Below are 23744 nucleotides of genomic sequence, written 5' to 3' on the forward strand. Positions count from 1 at the left end.
CAATTAAATTATATGTAATTATTATTAAATATTCAAAAAAAATTATGACAATACATTATTAGGCAACAAATTTTCCGCAATAATATCATATATATATATATATATTGGTAGTGATATACATCCGCACGGATATAACACTAAATCTTATGAGATCATCTGTCAAAAAAATTAAATCTTATTTCTCTATCCCTACACACATAATATAGATATACACACTTATTAACGAAATAGGAAATATGATGTATTAACAAAACAACGGATCTGGTCTGTAGTTAAATATATTATATATTTTTTGTATTCAAAATATTTACTGCTGGACTTACTCATGCAAATCCACTTGTAACAGTTCCCTGATCTATAGGCTACACTTAACAAAAAACAACCCACAACAAACCATGCATGCAAGAAACATCTCAAGAAGTATTCATCCTTATCTTCATCAAGAAAATTTAACCTTAATTAATTTCATCGAGCTCATCAGGATTCATGACAATTCATCCTTAGTTTGATCGGACGCCCAATCCCATATTTTCCCAAAACATCACATCTTCTCTCTTACACACCTAAAAATAACCATTGTAGGGGTCACCGGAAATGGCCGAGGAGGAGCATTGGACGCCACCAATGCCCCTCTCTGCTGCGCCACCACCGCCATCGTCAATGGTTGCCTTGGAAATGGAAATGCCATTGTCCAAATTCGAACACGACGATTCTGAGGTGTTGCACGATGCGCCGTCATCCTTGCTGGCAAAGGACGACGAGGAGGGCGAGGGCGGCGATTATCCTCGGATGCGCGGATTTGAGGATGTTAAGACAATGGTGGCAATAGAGTCGATGAAGCTTTGGGCGATCGCGGGTCCCATCGCCTTCAACATTTTGTGTAACTATGGCATCAACTCCTTCACCTCCATTTTCGTTGGGCACATCGGCAACTTGGAGCTCTCCGCTGTCGCTATTTCTTTGTCGGTCATTGAAAACTTCTCCTTCGGATTCTTGGTCCGTCTCTCTTTCGTTACGTTACGTTACGATTGTCTTGGTTTGATTTTTTTTTCGCATGTAAATTGCATTGCAATAGTTAGTTTCGATCATCCATTAATCAAAATGCTTGAAAGCTCAAAGTAGTTGTCGATCTACTAATTAAGGCTTAAATAGTAATTTGATGTTTCGTGAGATTGTATAGTAGAAAAATAGAAATTAAATTTCAAAAGAAAGAAGATTAAAAAAAAAAAAACAAAATTGTTCATAACTATGTGTAGTTTCAAAATTCAGTGTAAAATATCTCTAACACCAACGTTGCATGAAATCCCACCATCATTAAACTTTTCTTGTGTGATAGAGAAAATATTTTCCTATCTATATATTTTGCATAACGGGGTTTCATGCAAGATTTTTTAAAGTACAAAAAGCATTATGCAATTCCTAAAATAAAGTGAAGATTTACGCTGAGTATTGAAATCACAGAGAGGTTTCATGCAATATTTTTTAAAGTATAATAGGACGTCGTGCAATTTTTAAAGTAAAAAAAAAGATTTACGCTGAATTTCGAAATTATAAAAAAGTTACGTGCAATTTTACCAAAAAAAAAATACATGGTTTTTACGGTACTAGTGAACGAATGAACAGTTTGGCATGTCGAGTGCCCTGGAGACATTATGCGGGCAAGCATTCGGAGCGGGAGAAACAAAAATGCTGGGGATCTACATGCAACGGTCGTGGATAATCCTGACGGGCGCTTGCATTTGTATGTTGCCTCTCTACACTTACTCGACGCCGATTCTCAAGCTACTAGGGCAGCGAAAGGACATCGCCATTTTGGCGGGAGAGTTTTCGGTGAAGATCATTCCTCAGATGTTCGCGCTGGCGCTGAACTTCGCGACGCAGAAATTCTTACAAGCTCAGAGCAAAGTCCGAATTCTAGCGTGGATCGGGTTGGTAGCGTTGGTGTTCCACGTGGGATTTCTGATGCTGTTCATGAAGGTGTTGGATTGGGGGCTGAGCGGAGCTGCGGCGGCGTATGACGTGTCAGCGTGGGGGGTGGCTCTAGCTCAGGTAGCTTACGTGGCGGGGTGGTGTCCCGACAGCTGGACGGGGTTGTCCCCTCTGGCGTTTAAGGAGATTTGGGCGTTTTTGAAGCTGTCTTTAGCTTCGGCGGTGATGCTGTGCTTGGAGATTTGGTACTTCATGAGTATAATCGTCATGACCGGACATCTCCCGGATCCTGTGCTCGCCGTTGGATCTCTTTCGATCTGGTACCCATCCTATCTAACATCCTCCGAATCACTTTAACATGATTAACTTTTCTTCACTTTAATGCCTCAAAGTATGTAAATTTACGATCCTGATGATACTATGAGTGTGTTTGTTTGTGGGTTTGGGATTTTAGATTTGGATTTTTTAATTGGAAAAATTTGAATTTGAATAGTTGTTTATAGTATAATACTCCCTTTGTCCCGGTCTAAAGGAGTTTTTTGGGGGTTTTATAGTAGATTAAGAAATAATAGTATTTTTTTAGTTAGTGGAAGTGTGTAAGATGTTTTGACATTTTTTGCCTTTTGACTTTATGTAAAAAGTAATAGTATGTTTATAATTTAAGTGAAAGTTAAGGTATTTTGGTATTGATGTATAATTACTTTTACTAAAATAGAAAATGAATACTTTGGAATAGAACAGACGAAAATGGTAAAAAAAAGTATCTTGAGCTGGGATAGAGGGAGTATAAAAAAAAGAAAAGTAATTGTTTAATTTAATATTTTTAAGAAAAAATAGGATCTGAATAGTAAAAACTTATAGTAAAATTCATAAAAGAACATAACCTATAAGTCTATAGTGACAAAGGCAAATCAACACTATAATTATTTGTCTTGATTAATACATGTAACACAAATAAATGGTACATATTTTACTTAATACAACATATGGTATATTAAATAACAGTATGTATTATCAGTTCATATGTTATACGAATATATATATATATATTTCTGATGAATTATATCTTGTGTAAGACTATATCATATGGTAGCACTTGTTTATGAGCTTTGTTTTTTAATCTATTTGTATTTGATTCATTTGTGAATTTTCTTTTTTTAGCATGAACTTGGATGGATGGGAAGGCATGATATTCATTGGAGTGACGACGGCGATAAGGTGTATGTGCGCGCAAGCACACAATTAATTTGATATTCTTATATATATATATATATCGATCATGGCTAACTTTGATCTCTTGTGTTATTTTTTGTAGTGTTCGTGTATCGAATGAGCTGGGATCGGGACACCCTCGCGCAGCCAAGTACTCGGTGTTTGTAACGGTCACCGAATCCTTTGCCATAGGCCTATTCAGTATGATGGTCGTAATAGCCACAAAAGACCATTTCGCTGTGCTTTTCACTAGCAGCGACCAAATGCAAAAGGCTGTCTCCGAATTGGCCTACTTGCTCGCCGTCACCATGGTGCTCAACAGCATTCAACCAGTCATATCAGGTAAATACAATGGTAAAAATGTATTTTATATAAATGATAAAAAATTTGGTTATGTAATCGAAACTTGTATAAAAATAGTCATACGTCTAAGCTAATTTACAATTACATCAGAAAGGTCATTTTCAATGGGAAATTAACCACCCATGTAGCAATTTTCACCGCTACCAAAAATCAAATTCACGTCGATATTTGAAGCTATTTAATTTGCCTACTTCATGTCAATTCCGGTGGTGTGATACCTTTTCAATAACTACATATTAGATAGAAGATTAGTTTTTATATAAAGGAACCAAGATGATAAAAAGTATCACATGATATTAGACATATATTTATCACTAAAAATAAATATATGTGAATTTTTCAGGAGTTGCTATAGGGGGAGGATGGCAAGGACTTGTGGCATACATTAATTTGATTTGTTACTATGTAATCGGGCTTCCCGTTGGATTTGTTCTTGGCCACAAAGCAGGATTAGGCGTACAGGTATGTATATTTATATACATATATTAGGCGGCGGCTACACTGCTGAATCTTTAAAACTATGCTGATAACACACCTGCAACATACTGTATATGTATTCATATAATATAAATACAGGACATGAACTAACAGCATGCTATAGTCTATACAACACAAGCAATACTTGATTTCAGCACACTACAGATTGTTATACAACACACTTGTACTTATGAATCAACAACACAAATACACTACATGAACTGACATCACATACTATAATAGTTGATTTCAGCACATCACAAATTGTTATACAACACACTTATAATTATAAACTAACAGCACTTCTATTTACTATATACAACATGTGTTGTGTATAATAAAATTGTGTGTTGTTTATATATATATTACGGGTGCTGATTTGAACGGTACTAAATTTTCCAAATCAGCACCCTAACCGTTTCCCACGTATCAACATTGTTTTTAATGCATGAATTCACCAATTCAGTTATCTCTTTGAAATTGTTGTTACAGGGAATATGGATGGGAATGATATTCGGAACTTTTCTTCAAACTCTAATTCTTCTCTTTATCGTCTTGAGAACAAATTGGAGCCAAGAGGTCATTTGCATTCCTTCTCTTATTTTTACTTATTCACATTCTATTCACTTTGCAATTATTTTTATTGGCAACTTATATACAAAAATATCTTATAAATTGCACTTTTAATAAACTTTTTTAAATATCTCTATTTAAAGATAATTATATATCTTATTGGTAATCTAATAATATTAACTTTACTCATCACATATACTAGTAAATTCAAAAATAATTGTTATACTTTTGTCTGGGGAATTGGATTTTATATCCACTGTTCATTCCATTTTTTTCCTCCAAAAATATCAAATCAAACACATATTTTTCATTTTTTATATTATACCAAAAATCAATTTTACATTCAAAACATCGTATCAACACTTATTTATATCACATCACACAACTATTTAAATTCAAAATTTTTACTACTCAAAATCCAAACCCCTAAACAATCACACCCTAATTGATTTGACTCAATTACTACATAAAAAAAAATTTCCGACAATATATGTTTTCAAATCATACATATTGTTTTATTTGAAAAAAATGTGATGTATCTACATATAACTTGTGATGAAATAAATGATTGTATATTCTATACTCTCTCTCTCATTCAAATTTATTCTCACTTTTTTTTTTCATCTAAATTTATTTCCGTTTCTTTTTTTAGTAAAAAAATACCATTTTTCTTTATAAAAAAAAAATTAAAAATTTCTATTCTTACATATTTTTCTTAAAACTCGTGTCCGGTCAAATGAACACAAAATTGGATGACAGAGGGAGTATAAAATGCCATGTTTGTTGTGCAGTATCAAAATATATATTGAATATTTTTACTAAATATGTTAATTGAATCAAATCAACGTTGTTATACGAACGTGAAAAAATTAGGGTGTGTTTGTTTGAAGGATTTTGGTGGACTTCTACTATTCATTCCATATTTTTCTCCCAAAAATATCAAATCAAACACCTATTTTTCATTTTTTATATTATATTAAAAATCAATTTTACATTCAAAACATCACACCAACCTCTATTTATATCACATCATACAACTATTAAAAATTTAAAATTTTTACTATTCAAATCCCAACTCAAAATCCAAACCCCCAAAAAAAACACCTTTAATTGTATTTCTATTTATTTTTTATTATTATTATTTTTAAAATTCTAAACCCCATTTTTGGATTCCTGCAGGTGGAACAAGTATCCAGAAGAATGCGTGAATGGAGCGCAGAAGATTTAGGTTAAAAAAAATGAAGGTTTAATTTATTATTATTGTTATTGTCGCTTATGTACTTATTTTTAACCAAATTTCATCCTCAGTATCTTTACGCAATTAACAATTTTAGATTATAATGAGTCTTGCACAATTAATGGAGCTGGGTTGGCTTATTTTTGGTGTTGGTTAGACAACCAAAACCAAATCTAATGCCATTTTTAAATTTATTATTATTATTTAAATTTTTTAAATTATAAATTTGACTTTTAAATTTATTTTTTATTTTTAAAAATTTTTAAATTTTTTTTTAAATTATAAAAAGATAAAGTTGTTTAAAATAATAGGAAAATTGAATATTTGAAGAATAATAGTAAAAAATAGAGTTATAATTTGAGTAAAATTATGTAGCAACTGTATATTTTTGGAGTTAAAAACTGAATAAATAAAATTGATGGGTTGGAGATAGCCTTACATGACCTTTACAAATTATTTTTAACTTTTGATTCTAAAAGAAAAATTTATTCTTACCTGTATTGATATTTCATTAAAAATAGAAGTAGTTTTTTTTACTAACATAACATAAAAACTACTCCACTTTATATATTATACTTAAATTAAAATTTAAATATAATCATATTTAATTTTTAATTGACATTTTAAATAAAAATTAAAAAAAATAGAATTAACATATTTTTTAAATATAAAAAATTTATTATATAGATAATTTAATATTTAAAATATAATTTATAATATTTAAAATAAATTATAAAATACAAACAATTTATATGAAATTAGATAAAAATTTTATTTTTATTTTAGTTATAATTATAATTAATAAAATTAAAATTAAAATTAAAAATTTAATTGATATATAGAATTTAAAAAATATTTCAAGTAGACTAGTTTAACATGTTAAATATAATTTATAAAATTTTAAAATAAATTAAAAAAATTTCAGTAGAAAGATACATTTATATAATATAATATGTATTCCCTTCCTCCCGTGAAGATGAACCCTTTTGTTACGGACACAATATTATAGGTAGCGTAGGTTATTAAGTTATTAATAATAAGTTATGAAAATATTTTATTATTTTTTATATGTGTAGCGTTATTGGTATTTTAAATATCTTTATAATTATATTTCAATAAAATATATACAATATGAATATCATTTTCTAAACAATAAAATTTTATATAATATAAATGAATAAAAATATATATTTATTTATTTATCATTACCATAAATTAGTTTTATAAAAAATGAGGAATTTTAAAAGTAGATAAAAATATTTGTTAATCGATGAGAGATGAAAATAAATGAGTTTTGAATGGATCCTACATGTGAGATGTTAGAAGTTTAATTAAATTGATTTATATTTGTTAATATGTTTAAAATTGATAAATTTACCAAAAATTAAAAAAGTCATCTTTTGTGAACGTACCATAAAAGAAATGAGATCATCTGTGACGGGATGGAGGGAATATATAAGAAGAAAAGAGAATGAAAATGAGAATGAGAGAGAAACTTTACCACAAATAAGAGAAAGACGAATATTAATGATTGTACTAATAGAATCTTATTGAAAAACTTATCATTTATCATCACATATTTGTTCCATCAATTCCCATTAAATATTAGACCCTAATTAACGGAAAGAATGAAATTTAAACTGAATATATATTTTTTTAACATAATTAATTCTAATTGAGAAATATAAGGATATAAATTAAAAAAAAAAAAAAAAAAAGGTCAATTACGGGAACATAAAATATAATTACCCCATGTTTCTTCAATTTGTTTTGAAAGAGTACTGTTTCGATTTTTTTATATTTAATCTTCTTTTTATTTTACAAAAAAACATTATATACTCTCTCTTTTTGTCTTACAAAATGAATGAATCCAACTTGTTTCGTAAGGGATGGCCTGATGGTGTGGAGATGGACTTGTGACCGCGAGGTCATGGGTTCAAACCTTCGACGCTTCAGGACATCTGTCACACATGACGCATTTCAATTTCTTTCACCAATCTGTTGAATGTTGCCGTCAGTATTGTTGCACATCGATTTCATCATTCTTTGGCAAGTCGTGAGTAAAGAAAATTTTTGGGGAAATATGTTTTGTTCTATCTCCTTTAATATATCCATCATTTAACTGACAATGCAAGCTGCATTGTCTTCATATATAGTTGTTAGGGGATTTTCGTTTTCCGATATTAACCCACAATTCCTTTTTAATATTATGGGTCATCGACCTCAGTCAAACATATTCTCGACTCGCTTTATGAATAGTCAATACTTTAACATGATTTGATGACGTGACAGTTATTGTCTGTTTTGTGGATCTCCAGGGAATCACAGTATCACCACATGTAAATATATAGCCGGTTTGTGATTTTGCTTTGTGCGGGTCAGACAAATACCCACCATCGGCATAGCTTATAACTTATGTCGAGAATCATTCGGGTAAAATAGGCCAAGATCACTTGTCCCTTGAAGATAACGCAAAATATGTTTAACCCCATTCCAATGTCGTTTTGTAGGAGATGAACTGAATCTAGCCAATAAGTTTACTGCAAATGCAATATCTGGTCTAGTGCTATTTGCTATATACATGAGTGCACCTATTGCACTGAGATATGGTACTTAAGGACCAAGTATCTCGTCATCATCTTCTTTTGGTCTAAATGGATCCTTGTTAGGATTAAGTGACCTGGCGATCATTGGGGTACTCAATGAATGTGCTTTATCTATATAAAATTGTTTCAATACCTTCTGGGTATAGGCGGTTTGGTGGATGAGCATTCTATTATCCACATATTCAATTTGCAGACCAAGACAAAATTGTCTTTCCAAAGTCTTTGATCTCAAATTTCCTTTTCAGATATTCCACGGCTGATTGGAGCTCCTCAGGAGTTCCGATAATATTGAGATCGTCGACATATACTGCAGTGATCACGAATTTTGACCCATTTTTCTTTATGAAAACACACGGGCATATTGGGTCGTTAGTGTAACCTTCTTTGGTTAAACACTCAATGAAACGGTTATACCGCATGCGTCCAGACTGTTTAAGTCCATACAAAGACTTTTGTACTTTAATAGAATAACATTCTTTGGAATTTGATTTGCATGCTTCATGCATGTAATATCCTTCAGGGGTTTTCATGTAAATATCATTTTTTAGTAAGCCATACAAGTAAGCAGTTACTACATCTATGAGACGCATATCAAGTTTTTCATGCACTGCTAGCCTTACAAGGTATCTAAATGTGATACCATCCATAACTGGGAAATATATCTCATCATAATCAATCCCAGGTTTTTGTGAGAATCCTTGGGCTACAAGTACAATTTCATTGTCTTCATTTCTTTTTCTCACAGATGCCCATTTGCACCCATCTGGCTTCACACATTCTGATGTTTGAATTATAGGTCCAAAGACATTTCTTTTGGCCAGTGAGTCTAGTTCAGACTGGATCGTATCTTTTCATTTTGGCCAATCGTTTCTTTTCCGATATTCATCAACTGATGTTGGCTCGGGATCCTTGTCATTTTCCATTATATCAAGTGCCACGTTATATGCAAATGCATTATCTATGACTATTTCATTGCGGTTCCAACTTTTATTTGTAGCGATGAAGTTAATTGAATTGTCGATAACTTTATTTTCTTCTGAGGTAGGCTCTTCAGGAGCATCTTCTTCAAGGATTTGTTCCTTGTCGCTAAAAATTGTTTGAGGGATTGAATAATTAATCGATACTCTTTTCTTTCGGGGATTCTTGTCCTTGGAACCTACAGGTCTGCCACGCTTCAGACGCATAGAGGATTCATTGGCACTTTTCATTTGTCCTTCTGGGATATTTAATTTTGTCGGAGCATTTGCTGCTGGAATATATGACTTGGTGACTCTGCTAGAGTCATTAAATGCATCTAGTAACTGATTTGCAATTTGTTGCAAATGTACAATTCGTTGTACTTCTAACTCAAACTATTATGAACGATGATCCAGAAAATTCATAGGTATTTTCCAAGAAATTTCCTTTTTCAGTTGATTTTGTTCTCCCCCTAATGTCGGGAAATTTGTTTCGTCAAAATGACAATCTGCAAATCGCCAGTAAACAGATCACCCGTCACTGGTTCGAGGTATTTAATTATCGACGGTGATTCGTACCATAGGTTCCCAATCGACGTTGGAGGCCCATTTTTTGTACGCTGAGGTGGTGCAATCAGCACGTAAAGCGCGCACCCAAAAATCCTCAAATGAGAAATATTGAGCTCTTTTCTAAACACTAATTGTGTTGGGGAGTATTTCTGATAACTTGTCGGTCTAATTCACACAAGTTTTGTTGCATGTAATCTTGCATGTCCCCAAGCAGAGACGGGGAGTTTGGATTTCATCAATAATGGTCTGAAAATTAATTCCAATCTTTTGATAAATGATTCTGCTAGACCATTTTGGGTGTGAACATGAGGAACAGGATGTTCAACAGTTATTCCCAAAGTCATGCAATAATCGTCAAATGCTTGTGATGAATATTCACTAGCATTATCGAGATGAATTTTCTTTATTGTATAATTAGAAATTTGTGCTCGCAATTTAATAATTTGTGCAAGTAACCTTGCAAACGCAATATTACGCGTAGATAGCAAGCATACATGTGACCTTCTCGTTGATGCATCAATGAGCACCATAAAATATTTAAATAGCCTACATGGTGGATCTACAGGTCCACATATATCACCCTGAATTCTTTTCAGAAATGATGGGGATCTAGTCCCAACTTTGGTTAGTGACGGCCTGATTATCAATTTGTCTTGTGCCAAATCAAAAATTCATTTGATTGCGTAGACTTCAGGTCTACTGCATATATTTCAACGGTACTTATTTTGGCATAATACAAGCCAAAGGACAATGAGGGCAGCTTCACAACTGCACATTTATTTCCATTGATGATTTTTGTAATCACCAAATATTCATTATTTGCCTCGTCCATTGTTTCAATATGATATCCGTTTCTACAAATATCAGTTAAACTCAGCAAATTTCTTCGAGCTTTAATCGAGAACAATTTATTTTGTATTTCAAGTCTAATTCTTCCAGGGAAACAGATAAGGGCCCTTCCGGAGCCTTCAATTGTCGCATTGCCACTTATTGTGCCGACTTTTGATTTTTCTAACTTCAGGTGGGAGAAATACTTTTTGTATTTCAATATCGTGTGCGTGGTCGCACTATCGATTAGACAAATATTGTCCTCTTTATAATATGTATTGTGACACGTGGCATTCATATTCTTTTCAGAATAAAACAAACAAAAAGAAAATATATTAATATAGCCGATGGAATACAAAATGATACAAAAAGAGAGATATTACAAAAAGTAGAGGGGGTACAAAAAGTAATAAAGCAGTAAAGTACATAGTCACTTGGCACCTTCAGGGTGCTCAAAGAAGTCTGTTGTATTAAGATGCATAAGGTCGCTATTTAGGACATCATCATATATCTCATCATTATTCTGTTCAGCAAGGTTTACATCAGCAGATGTGTTCTTCAGAACATCATCATATGCGTCATCATTATTCTGCTATGAGAGATTTACGTCAGCAGAAGTACTTTTCCCTTTCAGCGAAGCCTGGTATAAATCAGTCAAATGCTTAGGCGTTCTGCAGATGCGCGACCAATGTCCTTTGTGCCGCACCTGTGACACTAATCCTCATAATTTCTTTTCTACTCGTCATTCTGCCACTTCAGAGGCTTGTATGGTTTCTTGCCATTATTTCGACGAGGTTGGGGATGGTTGCATTTTTGGCCCCTGCCATATCTCTGGCCTTTGTTGTTTCTACGGCCTGGATTTGCAGACTGTACCGCATTCGCTTCAGAGAATGGGCTGGAACCTGTTGGCCTGGATGCATGATTTTTCAACAACAGTTGGTTGTTTTGTTCTGCTAACAAAAGATAAGCAATAAGATCTGAATATATTCTGAAGCCTCTCTCTCGATATTGCTGCTATAAAAGCAGGTTTGAGGCATGGTGGGGAATGTTTTTTCCATCATGTCACTGTCATTAATATTCTCGCCGCATAGGTTCAACTGTGAAGTGATCCTGAACATAGCGGAATTATATTCAGTGACTGACTTGAAGTCTTGCAACCTCAAATTGTGCCATTCGCTGCGGGCTTTTGGCAGTACGATCAACTTCAGGTGATTGTATCTTTCTTTTAATTTATTCCACAAGTCAAGAGGATTCTTGACTTTGAGATATTCCATTTTCAGTCCTTCATCGATATGATGTCGGAGGAATATCATTGTCTTTGCTCGGCTCTGATTTGTGGCATTATTGCCTCTCACAATCGTTTCACCCAGGCCCATCAATACCAAATGCATTTCAACATCCATGGCCCACGACAAATAGTTTTTGCTAGAAATGACAAGTGAGACGAATTTCTATTTTGCAATGTTAGTAGCCATAATAATATTGAAATATACCTACCGTGCCGAAAAAATAAATCGTATTGATAACGTGTTATAAATATTAATGTAAGAATAACAAATAGGAATATTAATTATCCCTAATGTTAATCGCTATTATATATATATTAATATAAGCCGCAATATATATTATATATATATTGGTGTAATATATATTTATATATTGCATGTATAAAAATATGTGTGCAGATATATATATATATATATTTATATAGAAGCAGACAATAGAGAGGAATCTTTAGAGAGCAAATACTTAGTGTTTTTGCTTTATTATTGTTGTTATCTTGTGTATTACAACAAAAATAAATTAAACTATATTTGTTCAAGAGTTTTAATTTCATTTTTAACTATTTATGTCTTTTATATTACGATAAATATTGATTTTATACTCTTCCGTCATCCAATTGTCTGTTCATTTGACCGGGCATAAATTTTAAGAAAAATATATAAAAATAGAAATATTTATTTGTTTGGGTAAAGAAAAAGTAGAAAAGTGGTAGTTTTTTACTAAAAAGATAAACGACAACAAATTTTGATGACAATAAAAAAAGAAAGTGAGAATAGATTTGAATGACAGATGGAGTATTTAAAATATCATATTAATATATATTTATATCACATAATATAACTATGTGTGTTTATTTTGTAAGATAATTTAAATGAGTATTTTTTGATCATGAAGTATGAAGAATTGTATAAACAAATATAAATATAATAAATATACATAATATATTAATATTTTGAAAAAAAAAAAAAAAAAGCTTATATCTATTCTTTCTAAAAGAACACACCCAATTATAAAAATAAAAATTAAAACTCAACTCTCAGATCCACAAATTAACAAACACACCTTAAAAAGGTAATTAATTACATTTAATAATATATTTAATCATACCTAGGGGTGGAAAAAAATATAAAAAAATACCATTATACCATACTAAAAAAAATCCTTAGATGCTAACTTCATGGAATAGGCACGGCCAATATCGGTTACTTATATCAAAATTTTAATATACCAAAAAGTTAGGTACCACGAAGATACACGAGTAGATATTTTTAGTATATATATATATATATATATATCTAAATATCAAAATTATCTCGGTAATAAAATATCGAATACTATTTTGGTGTTCGTTATATTATTATATGGGTATTATTGATAATTTGATATATTAATACAAAATTTTTTTTTTTTTATTTCGGTACGAAACAATATAAATTGATACTTAAATTATAATTCAGTATTACCAAATTATCGGTATGGTGTTTGTATATATATGTCATACCGAATTTTTGATACGATATCGGTATGAGTTTTTAACATTAAAAAAAAAAAATTAATTAACGGTATATAATATGATTCGATATTATCAGTATACTGAACTGAAAAATCAGAATTTGACCATCACTAAAGTCATACTCTTGTTTATTAAAACTACATTTTATTCAAGAAAATTCTTACGGAATTAATTTCGTGAGGAATTACGGATGGGTATTCACAACACACGAAATCGATTTCTTGAATAGTTACTCACAGAATACGCAGAAAATCGTTGAACTTTCTTAAGGTTAATAGTTACTCACAGAATACGCAGAAAATTGTTGAACTTTCTTAAGGTTAATAGTTACTTACAGAATAAGCACAAAATCGTTGAACTTTCTTAAGGTTAAATTATGTATTCAGCTTACTTACAGTAGATCTTCTATAAGTTGGTCGGAAATGGCATGGCTAATAGCCGATTATTTTTATAGATTTTTTTTCGCAATTGCAACAAACATAAGCTGGGATTGTCGTCAAAGAGAAGATGGTGACAAGAAGCGTTGTGGCTCACAGTTTGTGCCAAAATCCTGAGCTATATATGTATATATACGTGTGTACTCTTCTTGCATATGATGTGCTTAATTCTATTTCTTTTTAAATGTTCAAATAAATAGTTCAATAAAATTAATGAGGTAACATTTGAATAATGCATTTCAATTATGTGATGGGATCTTATATTTTCTGGTATTAAAGTTTATAATCACCCCCAATATTCTAGTTCAAATATTTGATAAATATTAAGAGCACTTGTTCACTTTATGGAATAATTTCATAGCCATATTAACCCTACACGATTGGTAAATGTTTTGTTCTACATAATAATGTTTTTGATTTAGTAAAATTAAGATTAGAATGGAACATGTGATTGCCTGGATAGATAGATGATGATATAAGTAGGAATAAGATGATGATGTGTATGATGAATAGGTCCTCCAATATTTAATAATTTTTTTTTTACTAATATATTATAAATTAAATTACATGTCTTCTATAATGCAGATGTTTCATGAAGAAGAGAAGATGTTACGCCAGCAACGAATTTGTCAGCTTGCTCGAACTGCCATGTGCTTGCAGCATGTTGTGGAAGAGGATCGGGTTGAGGACGTGGCAGGTATATCTATTGGTATGTAGATTTAGTGTTTCGTATGTCAATAGATCATTCAGTAATATCAGTTAATAATTTCTCTTCAAGTACCACGACATCAACATCAGCAGATGCAACAACGGTTGTTTCACTTGGGGCCACGCAAGGCGATACATCGGGTTAGAATATATTGTACTACTCACCGTTGAAGTATTTTCAAATATGTAAATTAAAGCTCTTGAAAATAGGAGTTAGTCCTAGGTCTAAACAATCTGCGGCAGGGAGACATGATAATGACGGCTTAATTGAGATTAAGGTGCGCTCAAACAAAAAGTATGTGCCGAGACTGTTTATGTGTAATTCTACATTCAAGTTACCAATTATTTCTTAAATTTGTAGCTATGAATTACAAACAACGTATTTTGGCCGAGTAGTGCCACGCGAAAATTACGCCAGATATTCACAACAAAAATTAGCTCCGAGAGCCATACATCGACACATGTGCCGCTAGCGACACAACAGTTCTATGAAGAGCAAATGAAAGTAATATAATTAAAGCACACTTATTACGTTGTACCATCGAATGTTATGCTAATTTGTAATGATTAAATTTATTATTTGCAAAAATACATTAAGTGGTAACCCGGATGTCATGGGATCGTGCACTCTTACTAAGAGAAAAAATCCTGTGAGACATACAACAACTGGTTGTATGAAATACGTTGTGAAATACGTTCTGGACAAGAGAAGATCAGCAAGAGCGTTTCCGCCAATATGCTGCAGAAATGGAGGAATGAATGGACTTCCCAGGATGCCATTAAGAAGTCAATGCCAACAAAATTCAATAGACGAGACGGTAATCTGAACGGTTTTGTTGAGGCCACGCATACTAGTGGATCTCAATCATTCATGGAGAAGGTAAATTTGTGTTTTACATATTAATTTTAAATATTTTTAAACTATTTTATTTAAACACCAAACAAATTATAAGTGTAGCTTCTCGAGAAATGGACAACATATGAGTGGACGCATACGAGATACCATGACGGCAAAAATTATTGCAGCATGAAGATAGACCGTCTGAAAGTACGTCAATCAATTGATATTTTACTAAATACTTTTCATTTAATACAAACTATATATATAACATATTTCATTTACGATTTCTAGGAAAGCATGGATGCCATCGAGGAGGTGATGTCTCAATTTGACAATACGTAGTATAGCTATGATGATGCCTTATTTTTCTTGGTGCATCGGGATAAGAATAAGAGGATATTTGGACTTGTGTCGCAAGCATCGACAGTGCCACCGGATCGCAACTCATTCACTAATGATGGTCGTACGCCTAGTGCACCAACGACTGACAATCGGCTAACGCTCTTGGAGGAACGGTTTGATTATTTTGAGAATTACGACCTAACGATCATGCAGCAGCTTAAGATGATGAATGTCCGACCGGACCGCCACAACCCCGATGGTGATTCTAGTGCGCCACTTGTTTGTTGATTTTGGTACTAAGTATTTGAACTTTAATATTGTACGGATTCTACTATTTCAAATGTATGGTTATGTTTACTATTTTTTTGGTATCCATCGATTACAGAACTATGCTTATAAATATCGTGTGATTCGATCGTATTTTATTTATTGCATATTCGACTTGGTTCGATTTACTTTATGGTTTGAACTTGTATTGTCATAATATATGTTTGTGACATGTATGGATAAATCAAAATATAAATTTTTGGGGGTTGGAAAAATTACTCAAGAAATTACTCATAGAAATTATTCCATCTCAAACATCATATTGACATATTGCAAGGGAAATTTCTGTGAGTAAATTACTCACAAAATTATTCACAGAACCATTCTGTTGCAAATAAGGGAATTTGTTGATTTTTTACTCACGGAATTATTTACAAATTTTGGTTTGTAAGTAAATTTATTTACAAACAAATTCCATGAGTAATTACGTTAGTAAATTACTCACGAATAGAATTTCATGAATAATATCATAAATAATTACTTACGAGGTATTTACTAACAAAATACTTACAGACGAAATTTCGTGAGTAATCAATTTACTCACGAATTTGTAATTTTTCCCAAAAAGAAAAAACCAATACAAAAAACATTCTCCCACAATAATTTATTTTATCGTGACATTTTATTTTACACTATAATCTATTGACCCCGTAGTTTACACCCATACCCTTATTCCTTTTATTGTACAGGATATTTCGTTCTAATTATAATAGTTACGAATCAATAATCATAACAAATAAATATGAAAGTTAACCAAACGAAATGTTATTTGCAACAATAATTTTCGTAACTGAAAATAATATTTGTTACGACATATTGTGACAGTAGCCTAATTTGTAGCAAAAGACTTTTTTTTTTGTTGGTAGTAAAAGTCACAAGCTTCCGTCTATTCAAATCTCAACTCAAAATCCAAACAGCCAAACAAACACACCCTTTAAGTGTGTTGGCTGGCTGGCTTGTGAAAGAAATGACAGTCACAGACAACATAATACATGTTTGATGTGATTGTTATTTCAACCAGCAACCACTTGTTGTTGATGGACATGGACTACTTATTATTAGCTACTGGCCCTGCCCTGCCCTGCCCTGCCCTGCCCTGCCTTACAGGACAGAAGTCGCCAATTATTATCTGACTAATGGAATTATTTTATGATATCTATCTGACTATTAATAGTAGTTTCTTTATCTGAGGTCATTCAACAATATGTTAATGTTATGTTATGTTTACGCAGCAGCAAGCAGGGAGGGGAAAGGTGAATTCACAATGGAATGAATATCCACAGTTGGTTAATACTTACTTACTTACAACTTTGGCTATGAATTCAACCCATTAGGCTACTTCACATTCTAAGCACTAGCCAACTCACATTTGCTGCCTGCCTGCCTATCTATTTTCTATAGGGCAATGAAATCTGGTGTTACTGTTACCATCTACCATCCACCCTTATTTTGGGGTTCTTTCATATTAGGTTGCATTGATCCTTCTAAATTGGCTTATATTGTGTTTGTTAGTATACACAATACACACACACACACACAAGTAGTGTATTTCAAAGAATAAGGAGGAAACCGAGTCCCAACCCATAAAAAGATGATTAAGGTCAGAAGCTACAGTGGATCATAACTTCTCCATCAATGGAGATTCGGCAAAAGCACCAACAATATGCATGTAAAAGTATACAACAGTTCTCCAGGTATAAGTATAATGATAATTTTCATCATCTTCAGACTGGTGATCAGTCATTGATTGCTGCTATTTTGTTCAACAAAGCATGTCTTATACTCAATCGAAAAAACATGCATTGATAGCTGATCCTGTTGTCATCTGGCTTTAAACTTAAAAAGGCCAAAAGTGAGCAGATAATTGATCACCTGTTTGGCTAGTGCTCAGGTGAATGCTTCTCGCTGCATTGTAGGTAGTTCGAGGTCCGGTTTGGATGAAGACAGAGGTGTACAGTATTGATCAACCATGTCTTGAGACACATGCTCTAAACTAGGAGGATCCCACTGCAATTTCGGAGAGATATTTTGAATTAATACATGGAGATGATAAAATTTCATTATACTGAAAGGATGGGAATAGGTCAAACAAGTTTACCTTTGGTGTGAAGTCTTTATCCACCAGCTTTGCTCGAATCCCCTGAAAACAGGAGATGTTACTTGTGAGATCATCATTTCAAGACCGAGTTAAAATAGCAATCCTCAGGGAGAGGCTATGTTATGGAAAGCTGTACCTCTTGGAAGTCTCCACTTATTTGCCCAGAAATTCCCTGTAAGGACATTCTATACTCGCGAATAAGGCACTGATCAAGAGTCTGAAACCTGCCTTCTCGAATCTGCAAGAAGAGAAATAAGATCTCAATTTATTAGATATCTTACAACTAGAATCCCTCAAATTTAAGTAGAAAGAGGCTGAGGATATTTGAGATGCAACAGAGTGTGTGTAACTGAAGACTTACAGATCTTAAAGAAACCTTCAAGCTCAATGGTGCAGCTTCTTTAAGTTTCTTCAAAGTCAAGATGCACCATTTATCATTTGTTTTCGCAGCCTGCTCTTCCTAGAGAATTTATGTACCCAAACCAGTTACTGCCCAAAACTTTACACAGTATTTCAGAGAATAAAACGAGAAGAAATTACAATGTATGGTTGCAGATACTCTCCTGAGGCTGCATGCTTACCAAGGATTCAATAATTTCTTCCACTGTGTCATGGCAAAAACATTTGTCAACAGTTTCAATCCTGTTCAAGAGAGTTGAAGAGATTATCAGCACGTCAGCTGATACATCAAATCCTAAGCGGAAAAGGTATGGATCTAAGATTGACCATTATAATTGCAATGCTGTACCTGTGAATCACGCTTGCCTTATCAAGCTGGACAACATCTCCATGGTTGCCCAAAGAAGCCTCGATAACCGAGGGATCATCAGTGACCAAATTCCTAAGCTTTTCTTGGACTGAAGGAAGTTTCTGAAAAGAGGATGAATGATCATTTGAGGAAAAATACAACCCAAAATAAATGGAAAGCAATTGTGTTGGCATGAAAAACCGTTATTGAAGTGAAGTGCGTAGCAAGCCCACAGGATAGCATTTCTGCACCATTTAGTCTGTCCCCTGTAAGAGCCAGGTACTCTCCTGGAAACACATAAAAGATGTAAAAGGCATTATCAGCTCCTCTTCGGTATAGAGTAATCTCATCGGGACAAAAAACCGAGTTAGAAACAAAAAAAACTTCATCAAATAAAAAGAAGCTCGAGATTGTATGTTTAAATGAGCACATAAGAAACAAGACTGTGAATTAGGAGCAAAAGTTATAAAATAAGGGAGCAATTGCAAAAGCAGAAACTAATTTTTGTGATGTGCTTTCAATGGTATAATCACACAAAATTGAAGTTGAGAACAGTATTGCTAAACCCAAGACAAGCTGAGTGAAAATCCAGATGATCATCCATAACTATTTAGAGAGCCTTCCACTATTATATACTGCAAAACTGTTATCAATGAAGCAACATATTATACCCAAATAGCCAGGAAGGTGGGAAAGGTAGAAAGAAGCTCCTGCATCAGGATGGAACCCAATTAATGTCTCGGGTGTGGCAAAGATCTGCAGTAATTGCAAAGAGCTAGTTCAGGTGTACAGAAAATACTTTATCCTGTTGTTCAGTGTATATGCCATCGTCAACTTACACAAAATTTGAGCAGAAAGCCCCTTTTCTCAACAAAATAGCATTGCACTCAAAACCACTAACAGCAATTAAACAGAATTGGCGATACAATGCGACGAGCGAGATTGATACAGTTGAGTCAAATCGGAGGGCAGACAAAGAAATAACCAACTGGAAATAGACATGTCTTTACACAAGTAAATACCATTTTGAAGAATTTGCATGTAATCTAGCTTTCTTTTTGATAATTAGCAGCGTGTACAGGAAAGCCCTGTTTGTGTTTCAAGAGAGAACCTCAGACTTACCTTAGTGTGTTGTTTTTTGTTTCGCATGTTTTATTTTAATAATATAAGTTCCTGGCTAGGATTAGCACCAGCTGAACAGATCATATAGGTTTGCATTTATGCATTTATTCTTAAAATTTAATTCTAGGATTGGAACATTCCAACCTACGTACCACAATCCTGATAATAGAGAATGAAATACTGCAAAGAATCAAAAGTATTCAGTGTGGGGGGTATATAGAGAGCATACAGTTTTATCAGTTGCAATCCGGAATGTTCCTGGGATCGAAATCCCTGCACCGCCACCCATCGTAATTCCATTTAAAAGAGCCACCTGCAATAAGAATATTAATTAGCAAGCCAACAAAGGCCTGTCTGAGAAACATTAGTGACCAAAGAGTAACTACACAAAAGAATTTATAATTTGGTGAAAACAATGACTCACTGAACAAATAATTTTACTATTTGGTGGTGCATAAGGCATGAAGATATAAACAGAGTTTGATATGGAAGTCACAACCGGCTAATTTATCTTAATGATTTACAACTTTTTTTTTTAACCAATATATATGTATCAAAATTACATGATCTTAAAGAGGATGATCGATACTGCAACATTAATTAATATACAAAACAATCATGAGCTAAAAGATACTCACATGTGGCTTCAAATAAGTACCAAGAAAGTATATAAAACTATATATTGTCCAGAAGAAATGTTTGCAAGCTTCTAGATTCCCTGCATGAATCGAAACAATAACCTATAACTATTTTTACAAAATTGATGGAATGAATATAAGAGAAGGGGCAAGGACAGCAGACAAAATTATTCTCAGTTAGAAGTTATGACCTTTATTTATTACCAAACCCAAAAGTATTAACATAAAACAGTTAATAAAAAGTATTTGCATCCTACCGAAATAGAACCCTTGACTATAATGCATATAGAAGAAACCACACAGACACATTCATTAGCTGAATAATCCAGCAATCAAACAAAATCGCAATACTGAATAAAGCAAAAACATGAGAAATAAGTGGAGCAATGAGTGATGATGGGTACTCTAGACAAACATGTACGACTTAACTTCCGGAGATAGACCATAGCAATGTCCCAGAGGTAGTGATGCAATGGTTTTCAATGTATCACATATTACACATGTCCATACAGGGTTATGAAATTATAATTCTACCTTCTTTCAGCATATTATAAATGGACACAATATCACCACCAGCTGCAAATGCCTTGTCTCTACCCTTTAAAAATTTCCAACCATATGTTAGGCAAAAACAGAAAAATGAAAAAAAAAAAAAAAAAAGTGATTTGAGAGGTAAAAAGACAACCTTCAAAACTACAAACCCAACGTCAGGGTCTTCTTCCCAACTTCTGTACAACGATTGAAGCCTGTCTACCTGTTATGCACATAGATTTAAATATCATGTAGTTATGAGACCGAAGAATTGAATTGATTATTAAGTAACATTTCAGTATTCAAGATATCTCAAACTTGAGCCTAAACAAATAGATTATATTTTCTGCTAATTTAAAGCAAGCAATTTATAGATACAGTCAAGCCAAGGTTTTGGCTTAAAAAACACAGAACCAAGGTACATTCAATCAACACACTGATTATAACATTGCTGGATACACAGAAACAAACCATGGCGGTGTTAATAGCATTCAGAGAATGTGGCCTATTCAGAATTGCGGTTCTCGAATTACCTCCACCTTCAACCAACACCTGAAAAAAATTTTAAAACTCCATTTCTCTAACTATTGATGTAGTAAACAAAGCATCTAGCAAAAAAATCGAAGTGGGTTGCGAAAACCGACTAAATTATCAGAATCATCAACAAGCGGAGTCCCGGACAGAGACGCAAGACGCCTGCAGCCATAGCTGGGAGTGGTCCGAGACAATAATCGCCGGAGAAGCAATGCAGATTTACAGCTTCGCATACTTCCTCGCCCAATTACTCCACAATTACTCTCTATTAGAAACACAAAACGGAGAAATGGAAGACGGAAGGGTAAATTGGACAGAGAAGATCTTCCGTGGAAGGGTAAAATAGTAAAAATTTCAACAGTGGATATGAACTGAATGAAGGAAGGAGAATGTTAGTAGTAGTTCCGAGTTCCGAAGAGTTGAAATTCTCTCACGCCCTTTTCGCTCAGCTACAGTGAATCCCTTGCATTTGATCTGATTTTGTTCCTTCCAGGTTTATAAATTGTGTTTACTCGATATGGATTCCGTCGATGGGTAGTGCATGAAATCTATCGCCGCCCCTACTGGCCTCGGCTTTATAGTTCCTTTCCGAACCCGGCGGCGGCGCTCGGCGGCGTGGGTGAGGCGAAGCTGATACTTTATATATAGCCTTTCAGGGGTCTATCCAATCAGGTAAACTTTTGCTGGACATTTTAAAATTTAGGTGCATTGAAAATTTTATTTAAGATATGAGGATATTCAAGACTTTATGTTGTGTTCTTTTATGAATTTTATCACACTTTTTACTATTTAAATTTCATTTTTTTTTAAATATCACATTAAATAATTATTTTTTTTAATATTATATTACAATTTTATTTTATATTTAAAATATCATATCAAATAACTATTCAAATTTAATATTTTACTATTAAAAAAAAATTCAAACCCACAATAATATTTTACTATTCAAAAAAAATCCAAACCCACAAACAAACACACCGTTTTTAAAATTTAAAAATATTCAGTCTATATTTTTAAGGCTTTTTAAAATTATTTAATAATTCATAAGTTTTTATTATTTAGATTTTTTTTATATTGTATCAAATAATTATCTTTCTCTTTTATATTATACTATAAATTCATTTTATATTCAAATTATCAAAAAATTATAAAAAAATATTGTATAGTATAAAATTGTAGAGATTTGGATGGATTCTTAAAATTAAAATTATTATTATTATTATTATTGTTGTTGTTATTGTTGTTTTTGTTCTATACGTGATAAATAATACTACACAATTCGGCTCTAAGGTCTCGTTTACTTTTTATACGTTGATCTTTAATATTAATTATTATGTAGTACAAATTAAAAAAAAAAAAAACTGCACAACTACTAAGGATATTTTTAATTTTACACAAAAGGTAAATATCACCCTTAGAAGCGGACGGACGGAGAGAACATGATACTCCCTCCATATCAATACAATAGTCTTGTTTACCATTTTTGTCTGTCCCAAAACAATATTCTTATTTCCATAAATAACTATATCACCGTAAAATTACTTCTACTTTTTCATTTTTATTACACAATTGTCACTACTTTTACACTAATATACTCACAAGAGCAAAAAAGTCATTTATCCCTATTTTTTTACCGACTATCAATATAATATTAATATTTTTTAAATCTCGTATCTAACTCAAGACTATATTTATAGAACAGATGGAGTAATATTTATTAACAGCATTTGCCTGTATAGGACGGTGGGTTACTCCACTCTACTTTCATATTTTTAGTCTTTCACCTTCTCGTCACCCTCTAAGAGTGTGAGACAGATTTCATTTTGTAATAGAGGGCATTCTCTCTCGGGCTGTCAAAAATTGATTC

At 32.8% G+C, this 23744-nt stretch overlaps 2 protein-coding genes across 3 annotated transcripts; one reads left to right on the forward strand and one right to left on the reverse strand.

Annotated features, from left to right (window-relative positions):
- The first annotated feature begins 675 nt into the window (after positions 1-675).
- Positions 676-5827, forward strand: LOC127262561 (protein DETOXIFICATION 34). The gene is made up of 7 exons (XM_051291294.1): positions 676-996; positions 1624-2249; positions 3091-3147; positions 3245-3483; positions 3848-3966; positions 4474-4560; positions 5734-5827. Exons 1-7 carry the CDS (start codon positions 676-678, stop codon positions 5785-5787), a joined length of 1503 nt encoding a protein of 500 aa, XP_051147251.1. The 3' UTR covers positions 5788-5827.
- Positions 5828-17824: 11997 nt separating this feature from the next.
- On the reverse strand, positions 17825-22569 carry LOC127262581 (3-hydroxyisobutyryl-CoA hydrolase-like protein 1, mitochondrial). Of its 2 annotated transcripts, XM_051291328.1 has the most exons (15): positions 22247-22569; positions 21985-22139; positions 21812-21892; positions 21495-21563; positions 21344-21407; positions 20810-20889; positions 20401-20484; positions 19721-19805; positions 19251-19336; positions 19050-19171; positions 18883-18943; positions 18663-18761; positions 18438-18539; positions 18302-18343; positions 17825-18210 (listed from the first exon to the last, which is right to left on the reverse strand). In XM_051291328.1, the coding sequence occupies exons 2-15, from the start codon at positions 22105-22107 to the stop codon at positions 18091-18093; spliced, it is 1218 nt and encodes a 405-aa protein (XP_051147285.1). In that variant the 5' UTR covers positions 22108-22139; positions 22247-22569; the 3' UTR covers positions 17825-18090. The 2 variants fall into 2 exon arrangements, with proteins under 2 accessions (XP_051147285.1, XP_051147284.1); XM_051291327.1 differs by having other exon boundaries at positions 21985-22569.
- Positions 22570-23744: the final 1175 nt, after the last annotated feature.

This window comes from Andrographis paniculata, unplaced genomic scaffold (assembly GCF_009805555.1).
Source record: "Andrographis paniculata isolate CXL003 unplaced genomic scaffold, ASM980555v1 Contig65END, whole genome shotgun sequence".
In the NCBI taxonomy this organism is placed as follows: Eukaryota; Viridiplantae; Streptophyta; class Magnoliopsida; order Lamiales; family Acanthaceae; genus Andrographis; species Andrographis paniculata.